Source organism: Rhinatrema bivittatum, chromosome 9, assembly GCF_901001135.1.
Source record: "Rhinatrema bivittatum chromosome 9, aRhiBiv1.1, whole genome shotgun sequence".
Classification (NCBI taxonomy): domain Eukaryota; kingdom Metazoa; phylum Chordata; class Amphibia; order Gymnophiona; family Rhinatrematidae; genus Rhinatrema; species Rhinatrema bivittatum.
The window spans coordinates 168,971,991-168,997,645 of record NC_042623.1 but is presented as its reverse complement, the minus strand read 5'-3'; the positions used below and the strand labels follow the sequence as shown (position 1 = coordinate 168,997,645).

At 44.8% G+C, this 25,655-nt stretch overlaps 2 protein-coding genes across 9 annotated transcripts in view; one reads left to right on the top strand and one right to left on the bottom strand.

Annotated features, from left to right (window-relative positions):
- Positions 1–8,375, top strand: part of STK25 (serine/threonine kinase 25) — a 116,785-nt gene extending 108,410 nt beyond the window's left edge. For 5 of the 6 annotated variants that reach the window (XM_029615261.1, XM_029615265.1, XM_029615262.1 and 2 more), the window contains 2 exons: positions 5,400–5,536; positions 7,675–8,375. In XM_029615261.1, the coding sequence (XP_029471121.1) occupies positions 5,400–5,536; positions 7,675–7,714 (177 nt within the window). In that variant the 3' untranslated portion in view covers positions 7,715–8,375. Of the gene's footprint in view, positions 1–5,399; positions 5,541–7,674 lie in introns of those variants that run through there. The other variant, XM_029615263.1, reaches the window with a different exon arrangement.
- Positions 8,376–16,179: 7,804 nt separating this feature from the next.
- The window catches only part of FARP2 (FERM, ARH/RhoGEF and pleckstrin domain protein 2), a 354,029-nt gene continuing 344,553 nt past the window's right edge, over positions 16,180–25,655 (bottom strand). Inside the window, exons 25-27 of one of the 3 annotated variants that reach the window (XM_029614957.1) lie at positions 21,118–21,225; positions 18,460–18,611; positions 16,180–17,854 (exon numbers count right to left, since the gene is read on the bottom strand). In XM_029614957.1, coding sequence (XP_029470817.1) covers positions 17,770–17,854; positions 18,460–18,611; positions 21,118–21,225 — 345 coding nt within the window. In that variant the 3' untranslated portion in view covers positions 16,180–17,769. Of the gene's footprint in view, positions 17,855–18,459; positions 18,612–21,117; positions 21,226–22,080; positions 22,200–25,655 lie in introns of those variants that run through there. The other 2 variants (XR_003858526.1, XR_003858525.1) reach the window with 2 other exon arrangements.

The following is a 25,655-nucleotide window of genomic DNA, read 5'->3' as shown; positions in this document are numbered from 1 at the left end:
ACCTACCGGGAGTTGCGAACACAAGAGCGGACAACATAAGCCGCATCTTGCATCCCTGCGAATGGTCACTCAATACAGAAATAGTCCAGGACATATTTCTGCAGTGCGGGACACCTTCCATAGATCTCTTTACAACAGAGATCAATTCTCAAGTTTCCAACTTCTGCTTGATAAGACCGAGCCATTTCAGGATCGCTCATGAAACCTTCCTCATTCCATGGGAGACAAGCATTCTGTATGCCTTTCCTCCCATACCTCTCATAACAAGAACCATTCAGAAGTGAATAGAGGACAAAACTCAACTGATACTCATAGCCCCGGCATGACCGAGGCAACCATGGTACAGTTTCCTACTTCGACTATCCATCAAGGATCCAATTCTATTACCGAATCGTCAAGATCTTCTAAACCAAGATCAAGGAACACTCCTACACCCGCTACACTCATCTCTGCACTTGACAGCTTGGAGATTGAAAGGCTCCTTCTAATTGAACAAGAAGTTTTCCACTTCAGCACAATTCATCTTGTTACAATTAAGAAAACTCTCAACCAGGAAAACTCATAGTTACACATGGAAACACTACTCTACTTGGGGCACTTCCAACGGTGTACCTCCATTGGACTGCTACCCCGAATTGCTCATTGATTATCTTCATACACTATATGTAGATGGACTAACAACATCATCCATCAGAGTTCACCTCAGCGCCATAGGCGCCTATCATAGACCAATCAATGACATTCCTATATCCAATCACCCATTACTGACTCATTTCATGAAGGGTTTAACTCACATTCGTCCTCCAATATCCAAACCTCCAGTTCCATGGAACCTCAACATAGTTCTGGAACAGCTCATACTTTCTCCATTTGAACCTATGGACTCAGCACATTAAATACCTCACCTGGAAGGTGGTATTCCTGGTTGCAGTAACATCAGCACGAAGACTTAGTGAGTTACAAGCTTTGATCCATTATCCTACGTACTTACAATTTCATCAACAAAGGTAGTTCTACGAACTCACCCATCCTTCCTACCGAAGATAGTTACTCCATTCCATCTCAATCAGACAATGGAATTACCAATATTTTCCCTAAACCTCATGCAAACGAGAGGGAAAAGCTACTGCACACACTGGATTGTAAAGAGCTTAACACATTACAAAGAGAGGACAAACTCGGACACCCGTGTTTCTCAACTCTTTGTTTCCTACGAACCGAAAGCTCCTGGACTGCCAGTAGCTAAACACACCATCTCCAATTGTATAACACAATGCATCAAATTCTGCAACAACAACCAGAATTTAAATTTACAGTCTACTCCTAAAGCTCACCAAATCAGAGCAGTAGCCACATCCTTAGCACACCTGAAGAATGTGCAAACCAGAGACATTTCCAAGGCAGCTAAATGGTCATCACTGAATACCTTCCCATCTCATTACTGTCTTGACCAGCAAGCAACCACGGATGCGAAGATAGGGCAAGCAATACTGCAATCTCTATCCTCCTGTCCACGGTGACTGCCACACTGTCAAAGATCACGTCCACCCATATATGTCATATATGACGTGATCGGGAGCTTTGGACTCCCATGACAGCATGGCTAATTCAGCCCTGCTATCGACGGGAAAAAGCAAGTTTGCTTACCGTAAACGATGTTTCCGTAGATAGCAGGATGAATTAGCCATGCTGACCCACCCTCCTCCCTGGCAGTCACCTAGTCTTCGACTACACTACAGCTTAATCACAGACTGAGGAGATTCTGTTACTTTCCTGCGCGGGAACACACGCGCAGCCGCAGAGAGCAAAGCTCTGTTCTCTGCTTTGACAAGCTCCACCTCCCGGGCCTGATTGACAGATCCCATGACAGCATGGCTAATTCATCCTGCTATCTACGGAAACATCGTTTACGGTAAGCAAACTTGCTTTTATCATTACCTTTAAACTAGTGCACTTCCAGAAAAAACTAAGGAAGAAGCAATGAATGAAGAGTGCCCAGTAGTAGCATAAGTAACCACTTGCTCGTGGCAATGCAAAGGAAGCCATAATGTTTCCAACCCTGCTTATTTACCTGTGAAAAACATTTGCTGCAAAGTATAGAGTGAAGACACTGAAGATAGCAATAGCTGTCTGGACTGGTCTGACTGTATTTAAGGAAAGGAAATTATCAGGCAAGTAGTAATTTCACCTTCCTTTTCATAAAGTCAGACCAGTCCAGACAAGTGGGATGTACCCAAGCTACTCCCTAATAGGGTGGGATACTGTCCAAGGTCATCGCAAAATTGCAGAGGCAACAGATGCTACCTCTGCAACCCTGACAGCCAAATTGCAACATCCAGAAAGGGATGCAGTATAGACCAAAATGCTGCGAGCAGATCTCCAAGAAGAGATCAATTGCAACTACAACCATAAAAAAAAACACCTGAGCCCTTGTGAAATGCCCCTGAATCTAGTTCATCAATGGAGTACCAGACTCCACACAAACCTCTGTAAGCACCTCTTTAAACTAGCCGCCATAAATCTTGTGAGCGCCCTACTTCTAGATAGAAAAAAATTAGATCAGATCTCCTGATAAAAAATCTCAGCATCTCTTTTTTTTTTTTTAAAAGATGTCTCCTTACGTTCAAGGATCGAAGAAGCACATTCCTCCGCATTCTTCGACCTGCTATAAACAAACCTCAGGAACTTGACTGGTTAAAATGGATTCTGAAATTGCTTTTGGGAGAAAGGAAGGAATCATACAAAGTTGGACCCAATCCAATAGAAATTTTATAAACAAACAAATCCTTGAAAACCATAAGAAAGTGTGTATTAGTAGGAAGAGTATCTTCAGAGTAAGATGAGCACCTTACAAAACTCGAGAGACATTCAGATGCAAAAACAGAAGTCTATCTTGCATTTGCTCTTTTTATAGCAATAGAAGGCCAAACATCTCTGTACCAGGGGCACCTTCAGAGCCAATCCCTCAGAAAGGCCTTCTCACAAATATCCCGAATCAAGGGACTAATTTGTCTCCGGGAACACGATGCCCAGAACACCAATCCTCAAAAAAAAAAAAAAAAACACACTTCTCACTATATAAAGAGGCCAAGGAAGCGGAAAATTTTCTGGTTTAGCCACCATGGCCTGAGAATAGCCATTCCTCATTAAATGTGCCCTTTAAGGGACCAAACCGTAAGACAAATCGATCCGGATATTAGCAGACCATCGGACCCTGGAACACCTAGTGATGCGGAAGCCCAGAAGACTGGAAAACCAGCGTGTAAGAGGACTGAAAATTGGTTTTGGAAAGATGGCGGCAATCCATTCCAAAACTAGCAAAAACTGGACTGCACTCTGAAAAGCATAAAGCTCTCCTGAAAAGACTTTGCACTAATCAGTCAATCGTCCAAAGAGGAGTACAGCAAAAAAACCCAAACAACCTTCTTTGTGCAGTATTGCAACCACTACCACAATGACCTTGGAGAAGGTTCTCGGTTGTCACTAACCCAAAGGGTAGCGCCTGAAACTGAAAATGGCAACCTGACTTTACAAATCTGAGGACCCACCGCTGCTGCTATCAGACTGGAAAATGAAAATAAACACCAATTAGATCCAACGTAGTCAGAAACTCCCCGAGTACTGGTCTTAAGGTTTCCATTCCTAAATGGGCTACTTTCAGGAAGTCAGGGACCACATCAGGTCCTGGGTGGGATAAAATGACCCTAGCCCCCTTTAGAACCACCATGGAAATAAAGTAAATGGAGTAGCATCCTCACCCTTCCTCACCTCCTGGAAAGGGAAGCATAGCCTACCCTTCAATTGCAACTCTGACCATAAAGAAACCTGAGCCTTTCAAAGAGCTGCTGCAGAATAGCTTGGTCAAACAACAAGGGAAACCATAAAGGTGGCGGAATTAGAATGGGCAAAATGTGCAAAAAAACCAACCATTTCTCATTAACTCCTGGACCTTCTGAAAGAACAGAGACAAACGGCCACCTCTGTCCGTAATCTGAGATAGGATCCCCAAGCACTCATTGCCTTGCCCTGGAGGAGCCAGGGCCTGCCCTACTATCCTTATCTCCTTTCATAGATGGAAAGGAAAAGGACTCAGGACAGAACCTTAGTTCAATCCTCCGGGAGACCCGGGACCATAGAGTTGCCCCATGGCTTTGCCAACCCCTCCAGTTCTTCACCAAACAAGAGCTGTCCTTGTAAGGGTCTTCATTGTTTAAGGAAGTCTGGAATATATTGTTCATGGGGCAGTTGTGGGATGGGATGGGATGTGTGGATACATGGACCATACAGATTATAAGGCAACAAAGTGAATATTTCAGCAGGGGGTACAGACTTTCTATAGCCCCTCTACTTGCTTTCCAGATGTTCTTTACAGTGTATATACACTCTGTGGCACACCTTATACTCTGCCTGTGTCTGTAGTGAGGGTGTGACAGGCGAGTGATTCTCTCTTCCTCCAGGTCTCTCACTCCTGGCTTTCATTCTCTCCTCATGTGTCACCCTCTCCCCATTTCCCTCTCCCTCCTGCTCTGCCTCTCTTGCACTTTTTCCCTTCCTTGCACCTTCTCCACACCGCTGGCTTTAGTCTTCAGTCTTTGGCAGGCCACCTCGATGGTGATCTGCAGACTTTGGCCTGGAGGCACGGGCTTTGCCTTTCCAATCTTGTTTATCCTATAGCTGAAAAACACAACTGAAGAAGTGCTTTTAAAGTGTTTGTTTATAGTAATATTCTTGATTTAAAATAAAATGCATGGTGCCTCCCTGTAAGGGAAGGGAAGTGTGTGCAAGGCAGGTCTCTCTAACAGGTGGATACATTTCATCTAAACTTTATGCCTGTGCTACCTCTTACAGGGGCAGGCGCATTCACCCCTTTTAAAGGACCAGCAAAAACAGTGATCCCTTTTTCAGATAGCCAAGATCTGGCAAACTCATACCCTACAAGATCTTTAACCCCAACCTACAAACATTTCACTTTTTTTTTTCCAGGACCTACCCAGCTGCTGGAATAGTGCAGTACTCGTAGGAAATGTGACAAAACCAACAATAACACTAATCTTAAGGGAAGGTGGAATTTAAAGCTGAGCTGTGGGGGGTAGACTACAGGGGAGAGAACAAAAGGTCATAGGGGTTTGTTTTTTTTTTCCCCCCTCACATGAATGGCAAAGGAATTAACAAGTTTATTGCAGGGCTGCTGCTCCAGTAGAGGGATATGGTTATATGAGGGATCTGCAATTACACACCTTAGGGAGAGGGAGGAGAATAAACTTCATTTAATGCCTGCAGGAGAGCCTTCGCCCAAGATGGCGGAAGGATTGTTCTTTCCTGGCGAGGATGGTCTGCTGTCCCCCTTCTGGGTTTGCTCCCCTCGAGCGGCAGGTAATGAAGACTTTGCTCTTTTGCAGTTAAAGGATAAGCGCAGACAGAGCGGCGGCAACGTGGGTGCCATGGAGGAACTGGAGAATGCTTTCAGCCTGGCCGAAGAGTCCTGTCCAGGCATTTCTGACAAACTCATAGCACAGATGGTGGAGCGGGTACAGCGGTAAGGCCTAGCTTCACCTAATCATGGAGCACAGTAGACCGGTTACATCTTTAAAACAGGAATTAGGTGTTTAATCCACGGAGACTGGGGAAGAGGTGGCCAGAGAGAGGCAGGGGTAGTGCATGCATTCTTATGGCCCGGTGTGGAAAATTGCTGTGCTGCCCCGCACTTATTTTTTTTTAAACATAAATATTGTGTTGGTTATTTGAGAAAACAACACATATTAGAAACTCTGTCTCACAATCTGTCCCAGGCTCCCTTTTACTGTAAAAAAAACCAAACAAAAAAACCCCCCCCTGCTCCCTCTGGCCTTCCAAACTGTCAAAATTGACAGCTCCCCCTCCCCCCAAAATGATTTTACCCCATCCATGGATCCAAAATTTCTAAATTGTGTAGGAACAATCCGCAGGGGATCCTTCCCCACCTGTTGGTACATAAAGTGGGTGCCAGCTGGGCCCTCTAGCTAACACCAGGTTGTGGCACAGAAAAACAGGCATTGCTATGGTGCCACCCAGAAAACAAACAAACAAAAAAAGCCCCAGTTGGAACCCATGTAGCATTAGGTCTGTTGTAACAGGTGCTAGGTGTGAGCTTAGGATGGAGGAAACTGAATTGACAGCAATATAGTAAAATCCCCACCCCACAACAGTATTAACTGTAAGCACTCAAACAGGAAGAAACCTGTTTATGAAAAGGCAAATATTACACCAGGCCCGAACACCTCCTATTAGGAAAGCCTGCTTTAAATTCCTACCTAGAAACCATCCATGCGAGCAGCTTGCTTACACAGACAGACCCTCACCAAATACAGAATAAAGAGACCATACATTATAAATAAAAATGTGTAGATAGAAACTGAACTGGAAACTTCAACAAGCTAAATGCTATCTGCAATCAAGCAATGGAGAAACAGCAGCAGTCCATAAATCAAACAAAATCAAGAAATATAAATTGATCATAATAAACCACTCATAAAAAGAATATTGTCTAACAAGACAAATAGAATAACCCCCCATAATGAAAAATGTGTATAAAAAGTTTAAACATTTCTTAACAGCAATAAAATATTTCAAAATAGCAGCCACTTCAAACACCCAATAATTAAGGGAAAAATCACCTGCTTCCCATACCTGAAAACTTTTGCTTTCCAGTCACTCTGAGCTGGTCGTGGATTAGGGGGCTGGCATACATTTTTAACACCCCAGGCAGCCACCAACCCACATACACCCCCATATATCCCCCCCAGGTAGGTTCCCATTCTCACACACCCATCCACCCCTAGGCATGCTCCTAGTCACACACATACCCCCCCTTCCCGCAAGGCAGGCTCACATTCACGCATATCTATCCCCCCCCCTGCCAAGCAGGCTCCAATTCACACACACACACACACACACACCCCTATCCACCCCCATGCCCACCCAGCTTCTCATTCACAACAGACACTCACTCAAGGCAGGGAGGGTCTCGTTCTCCTCTTCTACTGCTGCAAGCTGAAGAACAGCATGTGCTGCAGACTGTAAGCATCCTTTCTGTAGCTCCTCCTCGGGCCGCCCGCCCGACCCTGCAGTATTTTAATACTCTTAGTGTTAGCACTTCCTCTATGCTTATTTTGCAATGCATGAGATGAGCCTATAGGAACCGCTAACAGCCGCAGACAGACTCTCTTCTTCAGGCAGAGAGGGCTGTGTGGATCTTTCCATTCTTCTGCTGCAAGTGGGATGGGGTCCACTGGCTGCCCCATGGGCCTCTGCCTGCTCCAAGTGGTGGGTCCTCTCCACCATCGCTGCCACCCTCCCAGATGTAGCACGCCAGGCAATTGCATGGTTTGCACATCTGCTAAGGCCAGGCCTGGAGCAAGGAAGAATCTGGCTTTGCAGTCTGTGTCCCAGCCATTGGCGAATTAGTGCTGCAGTGCCTAAGACGACTCAGGGCAAAACGCCTGAGCTTCAGGTTCCCCCTTCTGCTCTTTTGAATTGAATGAGTGGCTTTTTGTCAGCAAGCAGCACACAGTGGTTCTGCTTGTGCCCAGGCTGACACCTTGGTTTCTTATCTGGGGGCACTGCCACCCCTTCAATTCAATAAACATTGGTGTGTTAGTAAACAGCCTCTCTCTCTCTCTCCTTTTTCTGTGGCAGGTTTTCTTCCAGCAGGAACAGTCTGGCTTCTAGCCGCTGAAGAGGACATGGCCCTCATGGGGTTTTTTTTGTGGGGTAGGGGAAGGGATATTTCTCAGCCTCACAGCAATTCCATACCGATATAGAATGGAAATCACCTTCTTGTGCTGCTAACATGGACTCCTGGAAGTGTCTGCGTTGTAGACTATACATGGATAGTAAAGGGGGTGGGGAGAGTTTTAATTGGTACTGCATGTCTTGTTTTCATGACAAGAGGGAGGTACATGCAAAGAAATAGAAAAGGACATTGTTCATATGTCAACAAAATTCACTGTAGGTTTTTTTTTAAAGTGCCTAGATTTTAAAAAAAAGTGTATATGAACATGTAGTGTGCACAAAACTGCCTCCGTAATGCTCATGGCCCAAAAGGCAGATGATCTTGAAGGACGGGAGATCCTTCTTGCACATCCCCTCCCATGGCGTCAGAGGCAACAAGTCCTGTGCTGAAGTTGTGGCATGTGCATGATGGCTGCCCAGCAAACCGCATGGCGAACGCTCATGAAACACAGATGACAGCGCCAGAACAAAGGCATAGGAGGAAGCAGAAAGTTACAATTCAACATTTCCACTGATTTAACTGTACATGTAAAACAACTGTCAACTAATACAGCTAGAGCTGACATTTTAGAAAACAAATAAATGGCTCTTGCTTTTTACTGACACTTCATCTTGTTACTGCCCCTAGCATAAGCTCATCTGAGGCCTTAGCGGGTACAGGAGCTTGGATTACACTGCAGCAGCTATGCGAGTACACACAAACTTGTCTGGTCAAGGATCCCACGCGACTGGAGCAGAGGTGGCCCTTTTCACCAAGTGCTGAGCCTTGTAAAAAAGCAGCAGCCAACACTTAACCCAAACAATGTTCAGCTTTTCTCTGTGCATGAATCAAATGTTTCCTGCTGCAGAAAGATTTATTGTCACAGTGTCAAATTGGAAAAGCAAAAAGGGTGAGGGGAGGGAAGGGGATCCAGTGTTTTGTTAGGGACTGTATGGCAAAACCAGAACTTGCTGTTTGTGTGAAGAAAGCACTTTGTTATGTATGCCTGATGTGCGATACTGTGACACTTCTGCAGCCCTGTCATTCATAGGATATAACAAAACTCTGAAAGCATTGAATGCCTGTAATTTACTTTGATGTGCTGCAACTGAGGCCGTACACAGGCACTAGCGCAATAATGCCAGCTTCTGAAAGCCCGTTGAAGAAGGGTTGTGGTTTCTTCCAAACTGACTTATGGGCCAGGCCATAATCCCCACTTTAATTCCCACCTTAGCTTTCAGAGTGACCAGGTAAGCAGGGGGCTACTGCAAAAGCAGTATTGCTAGCCCTTGGTGAGGAAGAAGCTTCTGGTCATTGCTTAAGGGTGACACCTAATGGCTGGATTCAGGGCCCACGAAGGTTGGAGGCTAGTTCAAGCCTTGGGGCATGGGCCCTGGCGCAGGACCACTGCTGGGGATGAGTTATAAATGAAAGCTCATTGAGTCTGGTTCTACTTTGACTGGAAATACAAAGAAACAGTACAAAGTGGCCAGGTTAAAAAAAAACAAAAACCCTAAAAGTAACTTATGCTAATGGTTGTACATGCTAGTTCTTTAGCCCTCTAGAGGTCCATTTTCAGCTGCTGAATATACATGACTATCTTAAAGTTATGGCAGCTAACTCCGAATACGGGAGTTAGCTGCGTAACGTATGCAGCCAATTCTGGGTTGCCCAAAATGCCTCCCACCCATCCCTAGACCACCCCCTTATCCAGCTAATTCCTAGTCAGGTAAGGGCTAAATATAGCCAGGTAAGCCATTTGAATGGCTACCTGTTATGTTGTCCTTCCAAATAGCTTTTGAATAGTTATTGTTGCCCCAACTGCTTTGTTTAAGAAAACAAAGATATAGGCGATCTATAATGGCCGTCAGGTAAACAAAAAGGAATAGATGCCTTGATCTTTTTCAATATACTTTATTGGAGCAGAGACGTATTCATAAAAATGCCCGACTCAGTAGTACCCGTAGTAGAGACTGTGTCCTGAATGTCAACTTGCAAGTTGTTTTTTCATTGCTAATGTACAAAAACTGTTCACGGGATGATACTGCACCACTGTATTTTACCCTTGACTTTGGAGTGGTTGAGCCCGAGGCAGCAGCTGTTGAGCTGCGAAACTCGGCCTGAGTCGGGCATTTTTATGAATACGTCTCTGCTCCAATAAAGTATATTGAAAAAGATCAAGGCATCTACCGGTATTCCTTTTTGTTTACCCACTGCTTTCAGTCCATCACTTTTGAATAGTTAGTGCAGTTAGTGTAGCTGTGTTTAAAAAAGGATTGGATAAGTTCTTGGAGGAGAAGTCCATTACCTGCTATTAAGTTCACTGGGCCCAGAAGAGCAGGCATTGATGATGCCTCTGTCCTGGGTGTAGAAGGAGGGAACATCCTCCCACTAGGGGGCTGATGCAATCAATTTTGTGGAAAGCGGGCGCTGAATTTTCAGCGCCCGCTTTCTTAGTGCATGCATGGCGCCCACAAGGGGGAGCGCCATGCAATATGCAAATTTGGAGTCGCGCTAGCAAGGAGGCGCTAGAGTGGCTTGTGCGACCTTAGCACCTCCTTGCTAACACGATCCCACGGCAGCTGCCGGTTATGAAGACCGGCGCCGGTAAACTTGGCATCAGTTTTCATAACCGGCCGTCTGCCAGTAATGAAAACTGACGCCGAATTTACTGGTATTGATCTTCATAACTCGGCAGGCTGCCAAGGTTGGGTTTTTTGGGGGTTTTTTTATTGAAGAACTAGCCACTGCCATTAGCAATGGTTACATGGAATAGACTTAGTTTTTGGGTACTTGCCAGGTTCTTATGGCCTGGATTGGCCACTGTTGGAAACAGGATGCTGGGCTTGATGGACCCTTGGTCTGACCCAGCATGGCATGTTCTTATGACCTCAATAACTACAACCTGGCCTACTTTCAAAGTGCCTTTTTAAGAGGCTAATTGTACAAGCTTAAGTTCTAAAATACCTTCAGAATCAGACTGGGGAAACAAAGACAATGGGCATCTTATATTGTGCTGCAACTAGGCCACAGGTCAACCGATTTGATTAATCCAGCAACCAAGCAGAAAGCTGTGCATGTTTATATGAAACAAACATGATGGGCAAAACCAGGCATTTTTTTCAAATTGCACTAAGCAACGTGGCCCATGAGCTTATGAAGCACAGGAAAAGTTTTGAAATGCAAGATATATTTTATGCTAACAAATCAGAGCATTGGGGATGTGACGGGGGAGGCAGGGGCAGGACTGCTACTAAATACAGAGGGAGACTGGTGCCATTTACTCTTACCTGAGAGAGGAGAGCAACGCTCACAGACAAACTATGGGGCTTATGTTTTAGCCATTTCTAAACAACTTTGTATTTTGTATGATTGCCAGTAACCTGATCATGTTGTGGAAAAGCTCTTTCACCTATTGGATCCATACTGAGAATTTAGGCTTGTAGGGTAGCCCGGTGGTCTTCCTGCTGCTGTTTCAGGGGTTGGGAACTTGCCTGGGCACAGTCCAGAAGAAAGCACAATCTGGGAAAACCAGAGTTCTCCAGTGGCCACATTTAAGGGAAGCCCTTCCAAATTATTAGCCAGTAGTATTTCTTTTTAACAAATCAAGGGGTGAATACATGGGTTGGGTGCTGAGGCAGACGGATGACTAGCACAGTAAGGCTGACGCACATTTAGCTCAGTTTTGCGCACACCTCTGGCACTACTGCTTCCAGGAGCCTTGCACACGAGACTGCAGAACAGTGACACAATCTTAGCCTTGGTTTTCGTTGCATTATTTTATTTTTTAACAGGAAGGGTCTCCTCTCCCATACCGCTGCCCAGAAATGCCTTTCTCCTCTGCTTCCCCTCTTGCAGCCTGCAACTCAAGCCTGGTTGCCCTTCCAGGACCATATTTTTGATAAAGTTAGTAAGGCCAGAAAGTAGCATGAATTCCATGGGCTCCATCCGTTATATTTAGCAGGGTTGCATTGCACAGCGTTATTACATCTAGAATATAAAGCTTTGTCAAGGCAGGCCAGATAATAACTCCTCCCCCAGTAAAGATGACCCCTGAGCACACTGCCCCTTCACAGATTAGACAGACAAAAGGTGACTACATCCAAGGTTGCGATTCAATGAATTCTAGCACAGAGCCGATCTAGCTATCACTAAAGATGCAATCCTTGGGTTTTTCCCCACAGTGAATCAGTACTGCTTTTCCATCCCTTCCTTTCACAAGTATTACAGCAACAACCCACTCCACCCTTAATGAGCACAGTAATTAGCGCTGTATGGCAAGGAGGAGCAGAAGCTCCTTCCACCTTGCTTTTCACCAAGAATAGCAGGCTAATATGTCTCAAAGCATTCGTGTAGCTATTTAACCCCCTCCCTTCCACAAAACACACAAGTCAAGACAAAACGATTGGTGCCGGTGAGCGCCTCCAAGAGGAGCACGAGGGGGGTGCCAGCTTGCCAGCAGCTGAAGAAGAAAACGAGGGTGACGGGCCTGGCCCATCAGGAGAGCAGGAGCCCCAGTCAGCAGGTGCTGCCGTTTCCGCGCAGCTGGAAGCCGCTTCGTCGATTGGTGCCGATGAGCGCCTCCAAGAGGAGCACGAGGGGGGTGCCAGCTTGCCAGCAGCTGAAGAAGAAAACGAGGGTGACGGGCCTGGCCCATCAGGAGAGCAGGAGCCCCAGTCAGCAGGTGCTGCCGTTTCCGCGCAGCTGGAAGCCGCTTCGTCGATTGGTGCCGGTGAGCGCCTCCAAGAGGAGCACGAGGGGGGTGCCAGCTTGGCAGCAGCTGAAGAAGAAAATGAGGGTGACGGGCCTGGCCCATCAGGAGAGCAGGAGCCCCAGTCAGCAGGAGTGGCGTGTGAGCACTTGAAGCAGTTCTTGCCTGTCCTCCGGCAGCCTCAGCGCATGATCCCCCTGAGCGCCGACATCTTGGAGCCGCTGCAGCAGATGTGGGAGGAGACTGAGGCACAGCTGGAGTCCCTGTGCACGGAGATGGGGGGAGAAACGGTGGCCCCTTGCCCCGCTGTACCTGTAGATGCCCCCATCCCGGCTGCTCCTCCTCCCCCTCCTCCCATGGACGCTCCCCAGCAGGAGGTCCCCCTAAGTGCCACGGTGGCGAGGTCGAGCCCAGGACCCATCCGAGCACGGCGCAGCGAGAATTGCACCTCCGCGTCTGCGGGCGTGCATCTCGTGCCCAGGCGCAGCTCCAGGCAGCGACGGCCCTCCCTGCGCTACCCCTACCACTGAGGCGTCACGGCTCTCCCAACTGGGGGGGGGGGGGAGGGGGCAGCTGTGCGGGGCCATTTGTGTGAGCAGCTGGGGCTGTGAGACCTGTGAGAACTTAGAAAACTAAAACAAAGCTTATGAAAGAAGCGATATGGCGTAAAACCCCTTGTGCCAACACCATCTCTTCATACAAATCCACACTACACCAGTACAAGTCTCTCACCTCTAAAGCAAAAAAGGATTACTACGCATCTAAGATCCACAACCTGGTCTCAGACGCAAAAGCCCTCTTCACTTATGTCTCCAGCCTCACTCAAACCATACCCCAAGAAATCCCTAATAACCTAGCACAACCCAAAACTGAAGAACTCGCACTGTTTTTTCAAAACAAAATCACCAACCTTCTAACCCAACTGCCTTCCAATTCCGCCGCCCTCCCGACATATCAGTAACCTCACTACAAAAATATCAGCCTAAACACCTTTGATCCCGTCTCCTCCACTGAGATACAAGCCATCCTGAGAAGAATGAAACCTACTTCTCATCCTGCGGACCACATCCCCACCAAACTGCTTCTATCTATCCCAGATACCATAGCCACATCATTGACAGACATCATCAACTGCTCTCTAACCCAAGGGACCTTCCCAGACAATCTTAAAGTGGCCTCAATCACACCTCTCCTAAAGAAACCTAACCTTGACCCGAAGGACCCCAACAACTTCCGTCCCATAGCTAACCTCCCGTTCATCGCCAAGATCATGGAAAAACTAGTGAACTCTCAACTGTCAGACTTCATTGAAGACAACAATCTTCTCTGCGCTCCACAACACGGTTTCCGTAAAAACCGAGGTACAGAATCCCTCCTTACCTCTTTGACAGACTACATCTTATTGGGTCTCGACAAAGGTAACTCATTCCTTCTGATCCTGTTAGACCTATCCGCAGCGTTCGACACGGTCAACCACGCCATAGCTGTCGTCCATAGGAATCAGCGGCACCGTCCTATCATGGTTCAAAACATTTCTCAACAACAGAGGTTATAAAGTTAAACCACAAAACAAGGAATCTTCAAGATATGACTCTACCATAGGAGTCCCACAAGGTTCATCATTATCCCCAACTCTTTTCAATATTTACCTTCTTCCTCTTTGCCAACTTCTCACCAACCTCAACCTAAAGTATTTTCTATACGCAGATGATATTCAAATTATCATCCCCATCAAGGACACATACTCTAAAACTCTCGAATTCTGGGAATCGTGCCATCAAAAAATCAAACACCTACTCAACAACCTAAACCTCGTCTTAAATTCCTCCAAGACAGAAATCCTACTCATCTCTCCTGAGAACAGCATTCCTAACAATACTCTGCCTACCAACCTACCCACCACACAAGTTAGAGACTTAGGAGTGATCATAGACAATCGGCTTAACTTCAAGGCTCACATCAACAAAACAACCAAAGACTGTTTCTACAAACTCCAAGTACTAAAAAGAATAAGACCCCTTTTCCATGCTCAAGATTTCAGAACGATCATCCAAGCAATCATTTTCTCGAAATTAGACTATTGCAATTCTCTATTGCTAGGTCTTCCTTCATCCTATTCTAAACCGCTCCAGATGGTACAAAATTCAGCAGCCCGACTACTGACAGGCACCAGGAAAAGAGATCATATATCTCCCATACTGAAAGAGCTTCACTGGCTACCTGTACACTTCCGAATCTTGTACAAAGCCATATCCGTCATCTATAAAACAATACATCAACTCACCACCCTTGATCTGCAAATCCCTCTCCAAATTTACAATTCGTCAAGACCAACAAGAGATGCTTATAAAGGCTCACTCCAAGTACCTCCTGCGAAAACTACCAGACACGCCACCCTAAGAGATCGTGCCACCTCAACAGCTGGTCCTCTCATTTGGAACTCCATTCCTACAGATCTCAGACAGGAGCCCTGCCTCCTAACTTTTAGAAATAAACTTAAGACTTGGCTGTTCAAGCAAGCGTTCCCGGACACAACCTAATGACTCCACTATCTCTTTCTCAAAACATTCAGCCCTCAACCATGCTTTTGTATATAGCACTTAATTTGTATATTGTTTGACCGTTACTATTCTATCCTTTCTCTTCCTCCTTCTCCCAGTTCTGCTACCCCTGTTAAATGTAACTGCACCTTCTGTCACCACAGTTCCAGTTTGATGTATATATTGCACTCCTGTTTTATGTAAACCAGCAAGATATGTTTTCATGATTGCCGGTATATAAAAACCTTAAATAAATAAAAAAATAAAAAACTATAGCACTGTTCGTTGGAGCGGCCGGTGCCTCGTTCCAGCGCTCTGTGGCTTGGTTCTAACGTAGGAGAAAGCCATGGGCTGGCAGGTTAGGTTACCCAGTATACACGCCAGAGCAGTACTTACAATTGCTACGGTTACAATAAAGGGGGAAACAGACCTATATTATTACAAAGCACCATTTTCACCTCCCCCTCCTACCCATGAGATTATTATTTCCCCCCCCCCCCAGGGGCGGAGGCAAGTTAGGGGAGAGGAGCAACACTTTTCACAGAAATGCAGTCATACATATTTGTAGTAATAGCTTATCACAAAAATATTTTAGCAGATGCAGTATACACACAGATTTCTACATTAACACAGTAACAAAAGAAAAGAAAAGCCACTAATAAATTAAATATACTTTCTTGAACCTAAGCCGACCTGTCCTCACTAGCCTTAGCAGCTATTGCTCTGCACCCTTGCACCTCTCTCTGGGTGTCTCTACCAACGCTACGACTATGGCACTACATCTTGATACGCTTCACTCCCACCATGGCACGCAGAAGAGCCATCTTCTCACGTCCAAAGGAGGAGGAGGTGGCCTAAGGGAAGTTACCAATAGCTGATGGACATAATACAGATCAGCACATAGTCACTCAATCAAGGGAGAACTCAAGCTCTTCAGTTTAATCCGTACAGTTTGGGCAGAGATTTTTTTTTTTTTAGAAATGAGCTGTGCCTATTTCTAGCAACTAAGAGGACCCAGGTAGTTGCATCAGTGGGTGCCACACTCAGCAGAATGGACATAAGGCTATTTTCAGTTTAATGTTAGGAATTTAGTACATACCGTGGTTTTAGCTCATTTATTGGGCATTAACACGAGCCTCATGCTTTTTATTAAGGATCGAATAGAGCACAGCCTTGCCTCTGTAGTAATGCTTTAGCCAAGCCTCCTCCTGCTAGTGTATGGGTTTTTTTTTTGGGTTTTTTTTTTTAATACAACTGCTTTTTCTACTCTCTATTGTCTGCACTGACTGTTTTTCCTTTAGCACACAAATCTGTAACCATCAACGAGGTCGTCTCATCACAGTGCCATTTCCCTCATGCCACCAACTACTACTTTCCTAGCATTTTTTACCTTCCTGTCTCTTCAGATTACCAACATACCACTATGCCACCTTACTACCTACCATTACAATTCAGACTTCCCCCTCCCATCTCACATTCCCCTCCCACTACCTTCTTTTATTAGTGCTCAGACATTTCAGATAATAGAAGGCCTAGGGGGCACTCCATGAAGTTAACAAGTAGCACATTTAAAGTTAACCAGAGAAAATTCTTTTTCACTCAACACACAATTAAGATCTGGAATTTGTTGCCAGAGGATGTGGTTAGTGCAGTTAGTGTAGCTGGGTTTAAAAAAAAAGTTTGGATAAGTTCTTGGAGGAGAAGTTCATTAACTGTTACTAGTCAAGTTGATTTAGGGAACAGCCAGTGCTATTACGGGCATCAGTAACATTGGATCTACTTAGTGTTTGGGTACTTGCAGACTGGTTTGGCCTCTGTTGGAAACAGGATGCTGGGCTTGATGGACCCTTGGTCTGACCCAGTATGGCATGTTCTTATGTTCTTATTAAAAAACATGTCCCTATGGGATAATGGAAGGACATAAAAAGGTGCAATACCTTCTCAGGGTGACTAATGCAAAGAATGAAGATAAAATACAAAAAAATAACTTTCCAATCTCCCAAAAGGTAACAAAAAGCAGCTGTAGACATACTGAGAGGGTGTTAAGTGTCTGAACTCTTGTTCCTTTGCAGTCTATACCCTGAGCAGGAATAAAATCTGTTCTCCATGTATCCCAGCAGCTGGTGAATATCTCGGTATAAATATGAAACGCTTAGTTGCAGGTTTGCTCACGCTATAGGCTCCTTAGTAAGAGTTTCAAGACAGCAATTCCAGTTGCGTTTTTGCACACTCGTTACTGCTTACTGAGCTTAGCCTACACTCTTCCCTGCTCAGGACATCAGACCATCTGCTGGCAAATGCTTAATGAGCAGTAACGAAGTGTTACCGAGGATTTTTAATTGTTAAACAAACTGAGCTGGACAGCACAGAGCAGGTAAGAGTTCAAAAGTGACCTTATTTTAAGAGAATTTTAGCAAGTTAGAAGTAATGCAAAGCTGCAGCAGCTTTTGTTCTGCGGCAAAGCTAGGGGAGAGGAGACTGAGCTGTGATGCCAGTGACGGGACACACTCGCATGTCCTTTGCACTCGATCATCCCTCAGAGGGTCAGGTCAACATAAGCCCCAAGCTCTTGGCCAGGCACACGGCGCCGTTATAGAGAAGGGATTCTTCGTTTTCAATGATCCTTTAAAACAGTGCCAGCCTGTTTCTTTGCTGTGGTTCCTGCAGACAGCACTAGCTGGTTTCTTTTTCCTCCTGTCCCCCCCCCCCCCCCCCCCATGGCCCTTGAGATGATTCCAGCCCAGAAGCGGAGCTCTGCCCCCCCCCTCTCAGTTTTTGTGCTTCTCCTCATCTTGAATCAGCACGCTGCTCCTTCCTGGAGAACTTGTTGCCCTTTTTATAACCTCCATCCACCTGCAGAGAGAGAGAAAAAAATCCTCAGATTCTAGAGAACCAACTCTTCTGCCTCTCAAAATGTATCTGAAGCACCAACACTAGCCCTGTCACCTCTGCAAAGTGAACTGAATCTGTCTCGGCCTCACTGGAAAGGCCGGCTGATCAGATCACACAATGACAAACTCTCCTTGGAAAACGTAAAACATGGGGGGGGTGGAGTTGCAGTCCAGGGTTGAAGTGCTTAGCACCTCCACAGGTCAGGACTCGGGTGCGCTGGCAGAGCTCTGTGAAGGGAGGAGTCCGTTCTGGCACAGTCAAGCTTGAGCTGCGTGTCAGGGTCTCCGTACTGAAATAGCAGGGGGTATTTTAGGTTAGGAAGGAAATGCACTGGCAGAGCTGGGCGTGGTAATCTCTGCGCGGGAATAGCACGAGGTGCTGCAAAGTCAGAACCGAGGGACGGGTGCGGGGAGGATTATTATGAAATAATCTTTCAATGTCGTCAAAAACAGCTGAGCTCTACCTGACGCACACCTACCCTCTTCTAGCCCAAGGATCAGCCAGCTGGCGCTTCAGCAATGGGAAGATGTTGGCTTCTGCACGAAAAAAAACCAAAAAAAACTTACCGCTCAAAAGTGTACTCGCTCTCAGCCCTAAAGAAATAGACATGAGATTTGAACTGCAGCTTGAAGACATAATCCTTGTGGATCCCATCTGCCTCCACCGGTGTGCTGACAGTGTAACCCAGCAGCGGGAGACTGGCCAGCGGGTAATCATCCTGCAAGACAGCCAAACGGGCAAGCGTCACTGAAAGTAGGGAGAGTGCCTTCCCTTCCTATAGCATGATACAGGCTTCTTCTGAATACTATACCTACCCCCAGCTGAAGGGGGAGCCCTGGCACAAAGCCTCTCCCTTACATTAACATAAGAAATGGCATATTGGGTCAGACTGAGCCTAGCATCTTGCTTCCAAAAGCAACACATCTAGACTGCTTGCAAGAAGTATCAACAGATCCTAATGGGGAGATCCATTCCCTCTCAGTAACATAGTAATAAAGGCAGAAAAAGACCAAATGGTCCATCCAGTCTGCCCAGCCTCCTTAATTTTAATTGTTAAAGTATGTTTTGTGGTGTTAGAGTTTGGGTAAAACCTGGGCATTAGCTCATGGCATGTAGGTGTTCAGCATGGCACCTCGGTGCTTGGAGCAGTTATTCTTACATACATGATGCCAATATGGATCCCGGGATGCTTGTTCTGAACACTTGGGCTCTTGGCCTAGGTCATTTACTTGCAACCGGACACAGCACCATGCTAGAACCCCAAACCCACAGAAACAAAATCCAAATTTTCCAGGTTTTACCCAATCTATGTATCATGATATGTTTCAATAGAAAATATGCAACTATTTAAACTTTTTATTTTTGTAGATGATGAAAAGAGATACATAAAAAAGCACATCACCCTGGGTCACTAACTTGATACACAGAGCCCCCGAAGAAACACGAAATAGAAAAAGTGCTCTGGTCTTGACTGTCCACAATGCCAAAGTCACCAGTAATTCAATTCTAGATACAACAGAGATGCAGGAGGCATGCCACCCATCCAGCCACACACACACAAAATATTTTTTTGGGGTTAATTTTTAAGCAGATGCACCATGAATATAACCAACTATCTTAAAAGATGGATAAGTTTATCCGGCTAACTTTAAGTCTACTCTCACTTTCATCTCCTGGCAGTAAGAGGTGGCATCCCCAGGGCTATCAGTCCGTAACCTTGGAATATTTCTTTAATGCCCCTCTTCTTCTCTATGTGGTTAGTGCAGTTGGTGTAGCTGGGTTCAAAAAAGGTTTGGATAAGTTCTTGGAGGAGAAGTCCATTACCTGCTATTAATTAAGTTGACTTAGGAAATAGCCACTGCTATTACTAGCAACAGTAACATGGAACAGACTTAGTTTTTGGGTACTTGCCAGGTTCTTATGGCCTGAATTGGCCACTGTTGGAAACAGGATGCTGGGCTTGATGGACCCTTGGTCTGACCCAGCATGGCAATTTCTTATGTTCTTAACACATTGCTCAAGTTTGTCATTTCTTCCTCTATAACATCACTAAAATCGAATCCTTCTTTTCTGAGCCTGCTACCGAGACTATCATCCACACTTATCACCTTCCACTTTGACTGACTCGCCACAGCAATCTATTCAAAATTTGACTATATGACTTATCTTTGTTTTTAAGTTACTATGACCAGGTAAATCTTCTCAAGTCACCATATTGGCTCCCTGTCCACGTCTGCATACAATTCAAGCTTCTCTGACTCACCTATAAATACATTCACTCTGCAGCTCCTCCATTACCTATCTTTTCTTCTCTCTCCCTACAAAGTTCTTCGTGTCCTCTATCAATTAAGTTGCTGTTATCTGTATCCTCCTCCTCCACTGCAACTTCCAAGTCCACACTTTCCACCTTGCTGTGCTGTGTATTTGGAAGAGAGTTCCTGAGTTGGTACATCATGTCCCCTCTCTGGCTGTACTCAAATCCGTTTTAAAAACCTTTTCAAAGCTGCTTTTAAATCCTAAGCACTTCTCTACAATAAACACACTTCCCATAGACTCTTATTTGTCGTGTATGTGTGTCTTGACTAGATTGTAAGATCCAAGGAGCAGGGAATGTCTCTCATATTTATCTGTGCAGCACTGCGTATGTCTAGTAGCGCTTTATAAATAAAGTAATAGTACAATGAAGTGACTTAAGACTGAAGACAGACATAATGTAGTAAGTGATATCACTTAAAATGGTTTCCTGCAAATTTTATGTAATTTTAATATATAATTACATTTTTGGAGAACAAGCATAATTATGTTGACATAATTAATTCTGTTTTAGTTTTTCATTTATTTCCATCTGTTTTATTAGACTACGTCTTTTTAGTTCTTGTGATTTTATTCTTTTATTATGAATGTCCTTTATGTCATCTGCTTAGGGAATTATTAAGTGGATTATAAAGAAAGATACCATATGCATTAAAAATATTCTCCTTGAACAAGTACTATAAAATGCCTTTGCCCAAATGAGAAATGTTGGGATCTATTTCCTAAATCAACTACTGGACTTCATCTTTTGTTGCCTTCAGATGACACCAAGGAATCCATGTACATACCATCAAAACACAAACACACACACAAACACAGAAACACAAACACACACACAGAAACACAAACACACACACAGAAACACAAACACACACACAGAAACACAAACACACACACCTCTCCCCCAATACCTGGTGGGTCTTGTAGAAAAAGAGGCAGAAGTTGGTGAAGACCACCCAGAGTTTCTGCCAGCCATTACTATTCTTGAACTTCCGCAGCAGGTATCCTGAAAGTTGGTTCTATTGGATAAAAGAATACAGAAAGAAAGCAGTGTCAGTGGGACGCCTTCCTGTCTCATCACAATCTGCTAGGACTGAGGCACCAACAGCCAGCATTCTTACATATTACTTCCCCTGCCCTTTCTATTGTCACGGCAGTGATCCTCTACCCGAGAGACATGGACCTAACACTTTGAGCCTTGAAGCGTTGCTGTAGAGAGAGATTGAAGGCTCTACAGTACTCTCAGTTTCAGTCAGCCTGAGGAGCAGGAGTGGGGCATGGAAAGGAAACGGTCTAGCTGCATTCAGCACCACACTGGGTGATCAGGGAGACCCACATTTTTTTTTTTAAACATTTCTATCCTCCAAGGACAAGAGACAACTTTCTCACTCTGCGTGACAAAGCTAAGGAGATGAGAGATGTTAAAAAAGATACAAGTAATGTGAAAAATGATGCAGGCACCTCCCAGTTAAGGAAACAAGAGAAGAGCAAGAAATACTCATTACATCACCACAGAACACAAACCCAAGGCTATTAGTTTAGCAATGGAAATGAAGGAGGACTGGCTAAGGAGAAGAGCAGACAGACAGTTGGAGATAATATTTTTGGATGCGCTACAACAAAAGAAATCTCCGGGTAATGGTAACTAACCCTATGGTTTGGAGGCAGCCCGTTACTTTTCATTATTTTACTGAAGGACGGCCGCACAGAAAACTATTAAAATAGTGATTCTTTCTGTTATAAACTATCCAGCTATGGACAAACACACATTTTCTATATTTATTTAAAGATGGATGTTCCGGATATCCTTTCAAAGGGAGGCTCAAGCTGATGAAACAGGACACAAGGACTCTGAGAACAGTGCAGAGGTTTACCTGAATCATGCATAGGTAATCTGACAGGGAGAGGCTCTGGTTCCGATACCAGCACACATGGCTGATGGTATTGGGCCGCTGGCCCTCACCCTGGCTCAGCAGATAGTGAGGGGGAAGCTCTGGAGAGACAGCAAGAGAGCACAAAAAACTGAACTTGGATAAAGAGTGAGAAGGAATGAGAGAACTGGAGATGCAGTTGTAGAAAAAGCATCCACGGCAGAGAAAACAAATAAGCAACATGTTACATTATTAGTATAGGCCCAAGCACAGTGTTTCAGGAGGGGGAGAGAGGGCCTGCAGCTTAAGACTTATGGCTCCACAGATCTGCTAGAATAATTCATGGATGTCGGGGTAGAAATAATTTAATCTACTGGGAGAGAAGGCGGTAGCCCTATTGGCCTGAAGTATCAGGAAAAGCTTCAGCCCCATCCATCGTTCCCAACTCTCCTAGGGTAACAATGGCATTCTCTCACCCAGTTCTGGTCAAAGTCAGGCAAGGTATTCCTGCCCCATGAATAACGTAACACAGCCAATTCATTTACTCCCAGGTTTCTCCTAACAAGTGAGATTTTTAATGTATGGCCACTACTGCATGCATCAGACTTCTAATTTCTCACTCTAATTTTAATATACATTAAAAATAAACAATTTAGAGGAAAATTAGGTTTCATACATGAACATTTTCTTTCCTTCAGTCCAATATCCATGGGTTTAGCACCCCTGCCAACAGATAGAGACAGAAGAATCTGATTTGCTGACGTTACCCCTTCTAGGATACTGCAAAGCCAGCTCCCCCCCCCCCCCCCCCCACCTACAAGCAGGAAAGATTCAACAAGGCTCCTTAAAACTTGGTCCTAAAAGTAACACTTAACAACCGAACAGACATATATAGATACAGCAGGTTGTCAGCTAATAAGGGTGAGACCCTGAACTGGTGTGGTGGGATTAAAGGGAAAAAAAATTCAGGTAAGAAATCAAATCTTCTCTTCTTTACCCACCCAGACCAGTCCAGCGCGCATGAGATGTACCCAAGCCACCCTTAAACAGAGAGGCACCCCTGCCCTGAAGGAGGAAAACTCCCTCTCATAAAGATCCAACCTGTAGTGCTTAGAGATGGATGCAAGGAAGACTCCATGGCTGCCTGCAAATTTCCTCCTCAGGTGACTCAGACCTACGCTCCACCCTTGACGTCACGTGATTTCTTGTGGCGTGAGGTTTAACCTCCTCAGGGTACAACAAACCCTTAGATGTAAGATGAACCAATATCTCTGCTAATCCAACTATCAACAGTCACTTTAGAGGCAGTGGCCCCTTTCTTACGATCACCAAAAATGACAAACAAATGATCCAATCTGAAAGAGCTGGTCACCTTCAGGTATCTGAGCAAAGACCTTTTAATATTCAACACATGCAAATCTTTAAACCCTCCTGTCGACTCGCTCTTCTTGAAAGCAGGGAGATCCACGGATTGTTTTAAGTGAAATGAAGACATCATCTTCGGTAAAAAGGAAGGGAAGGTCTGAATGGACACCCCTGTTTCTGAGAACTTTAAAAATGGGTCTCAGCTAGATAGAGCTTGTAATCTGGAAATGCAGCGAACAGTCAGTAAAAAAAAAAAATAAAAAATCTTAAGTGTTAAATCTTTAATAGACACTCTCTTAATGGGTAAAAAAGGAGCTGAATACAAGGCCCAAACAGCCAAATTAAGATCCCAGAGAGGTATCTTTTTGTGGTGGGCAAAGATGTTTCACTCCTCTAAGAATATGGGAATCATCAGGATGGGCTGCTAAGGACGTGCCTTGGACCTGTCCCCTATAACAGGTAATCGCAGCAATTCAATGCCAAGGAATTCAATGCCAAAAACATTATGGCAAACCATTCTGTAAGAATGACAAAACTATGGGAATTGAAACCTTAAAGAGAGAAACCCCAGTATCCAAATGCCTATGCTCAAAAACTTTCGAGACTGATATAAGCTAATGAAGTGGACTTTTTTCTTCTCTGTAAAAGAGTGGTTACTACTTCATCCATATAACCCTTATTCTCTAACCTTCTCTTCTCAATATCCAGGTCACAAGACAAAAGGGAGTCGAATCCTGCATGACAAACAGCCCTTGATGTAACAGATCCTGAACATGCTCTAACCTCAGAGGCCCCTTCACCCTTAAGCCTGATGAGATATGCACATCCAGGCCCTCTTGGCTGATGTGGAGCTACTAAGAATTATCAGGCTTTGATACTTCTCTATCCTGTGTATAACCTGACCTATCATGGGCCATGGAGGAAAAATATACAGAAGGCTTTAGAAGACCATTTTTGGAGTGAGAGCATCTACTCCTGCAGATACTGCTTTCCTCCTTCAACTGAAGGACACTGTTTGGCATTCTGGCTAGTGGCCTTGAGATTACAACTTAGCTTGCCCCATGTGCCAATTGTTGTGAATGCTGTCGGCTGTTTCCCATTTTCCAGAATGTAGAGTATGACTATTGAGAAAATCTACTTGAATGCTTTCCACTCCTGCAAGGTGTAAGGTTGAGTGCTTAAAGGTGTATCGTCACCCACTTGAACAGGAATTCTGTTTCCATAGCTAGCAGGCAACTCTTTGTGCCTCCTTGGTGATTCACATGAGCAACTGCTGATGCATTGTCTGAGAATACCTTTTCTGATTTGCCCCAAATTAGCTGGACAGAACACCTGTAGAGGCTTCCTTATAGCTGTTTCCAGACAATTTACTGACCATGACACCTCTACCGGATTCCAGAGACCCTGAGCCAATTTGCCCTGACAATGAGATCCCCAACCACTTGGACTGGCATCGCCATCCAGTCTTGGAGCTCCAAAGGCATACCCTTTGGCTAGATTCTGAGCTGTGAGCCACCACCTCAAGATGGCTCTGGCTTCTGATGTTAAGTTCAACCTCACTTTGAAATCTTGAGATTGAACACTCCATGATAAGAGAGATCTCTGCAATGGATGCATATGAGCTCTCACCCAAAGAACTAGATCCACAGCCACTGCCACGGAACCCAGCATTTGCAAATAATCCCATATTCTGGTAGACCTCATCTTTAATAGGCTCTGAACCTGCCCCATAAGCTTGGTCTTCCAGTCTGATGTCAGTAACACTGACTTGTTGAGTGTCAAAGACAGCCTCCAAATGTTCTAGTATCTGAAAGGATTCTAAATTGCTCTTGGCAAAATTTACCACTCATTCCAAATCTTATAAAAACTTAACCACTCTGGAAGTTGAACTTCTGGTCTCATTTTCTAATTTCACTCTTATGAACCATCACTCTCTTCCTTGCGCAAGGCTGCTGCTACCACAACCATTATTTTGGAAAAGGTCCTTGGAGCCATTGCCAATCCAAAGGCAAGCACTTGAAACTGAAAATGACCTCCCAGGATTGCAAATCTTAGATATTGCTGGTGCCAAGAATGAATTGGAATGTGAAGATACACTTTTGTGAAATAAAAAAAAAAAATTAGAAATTCTCCTTTCCTAACTACTACCATCACAAAAAAAAAGTCTCCATTCAAAAATGCAGAACCTTCACGTCGTCAATATATCATTTACT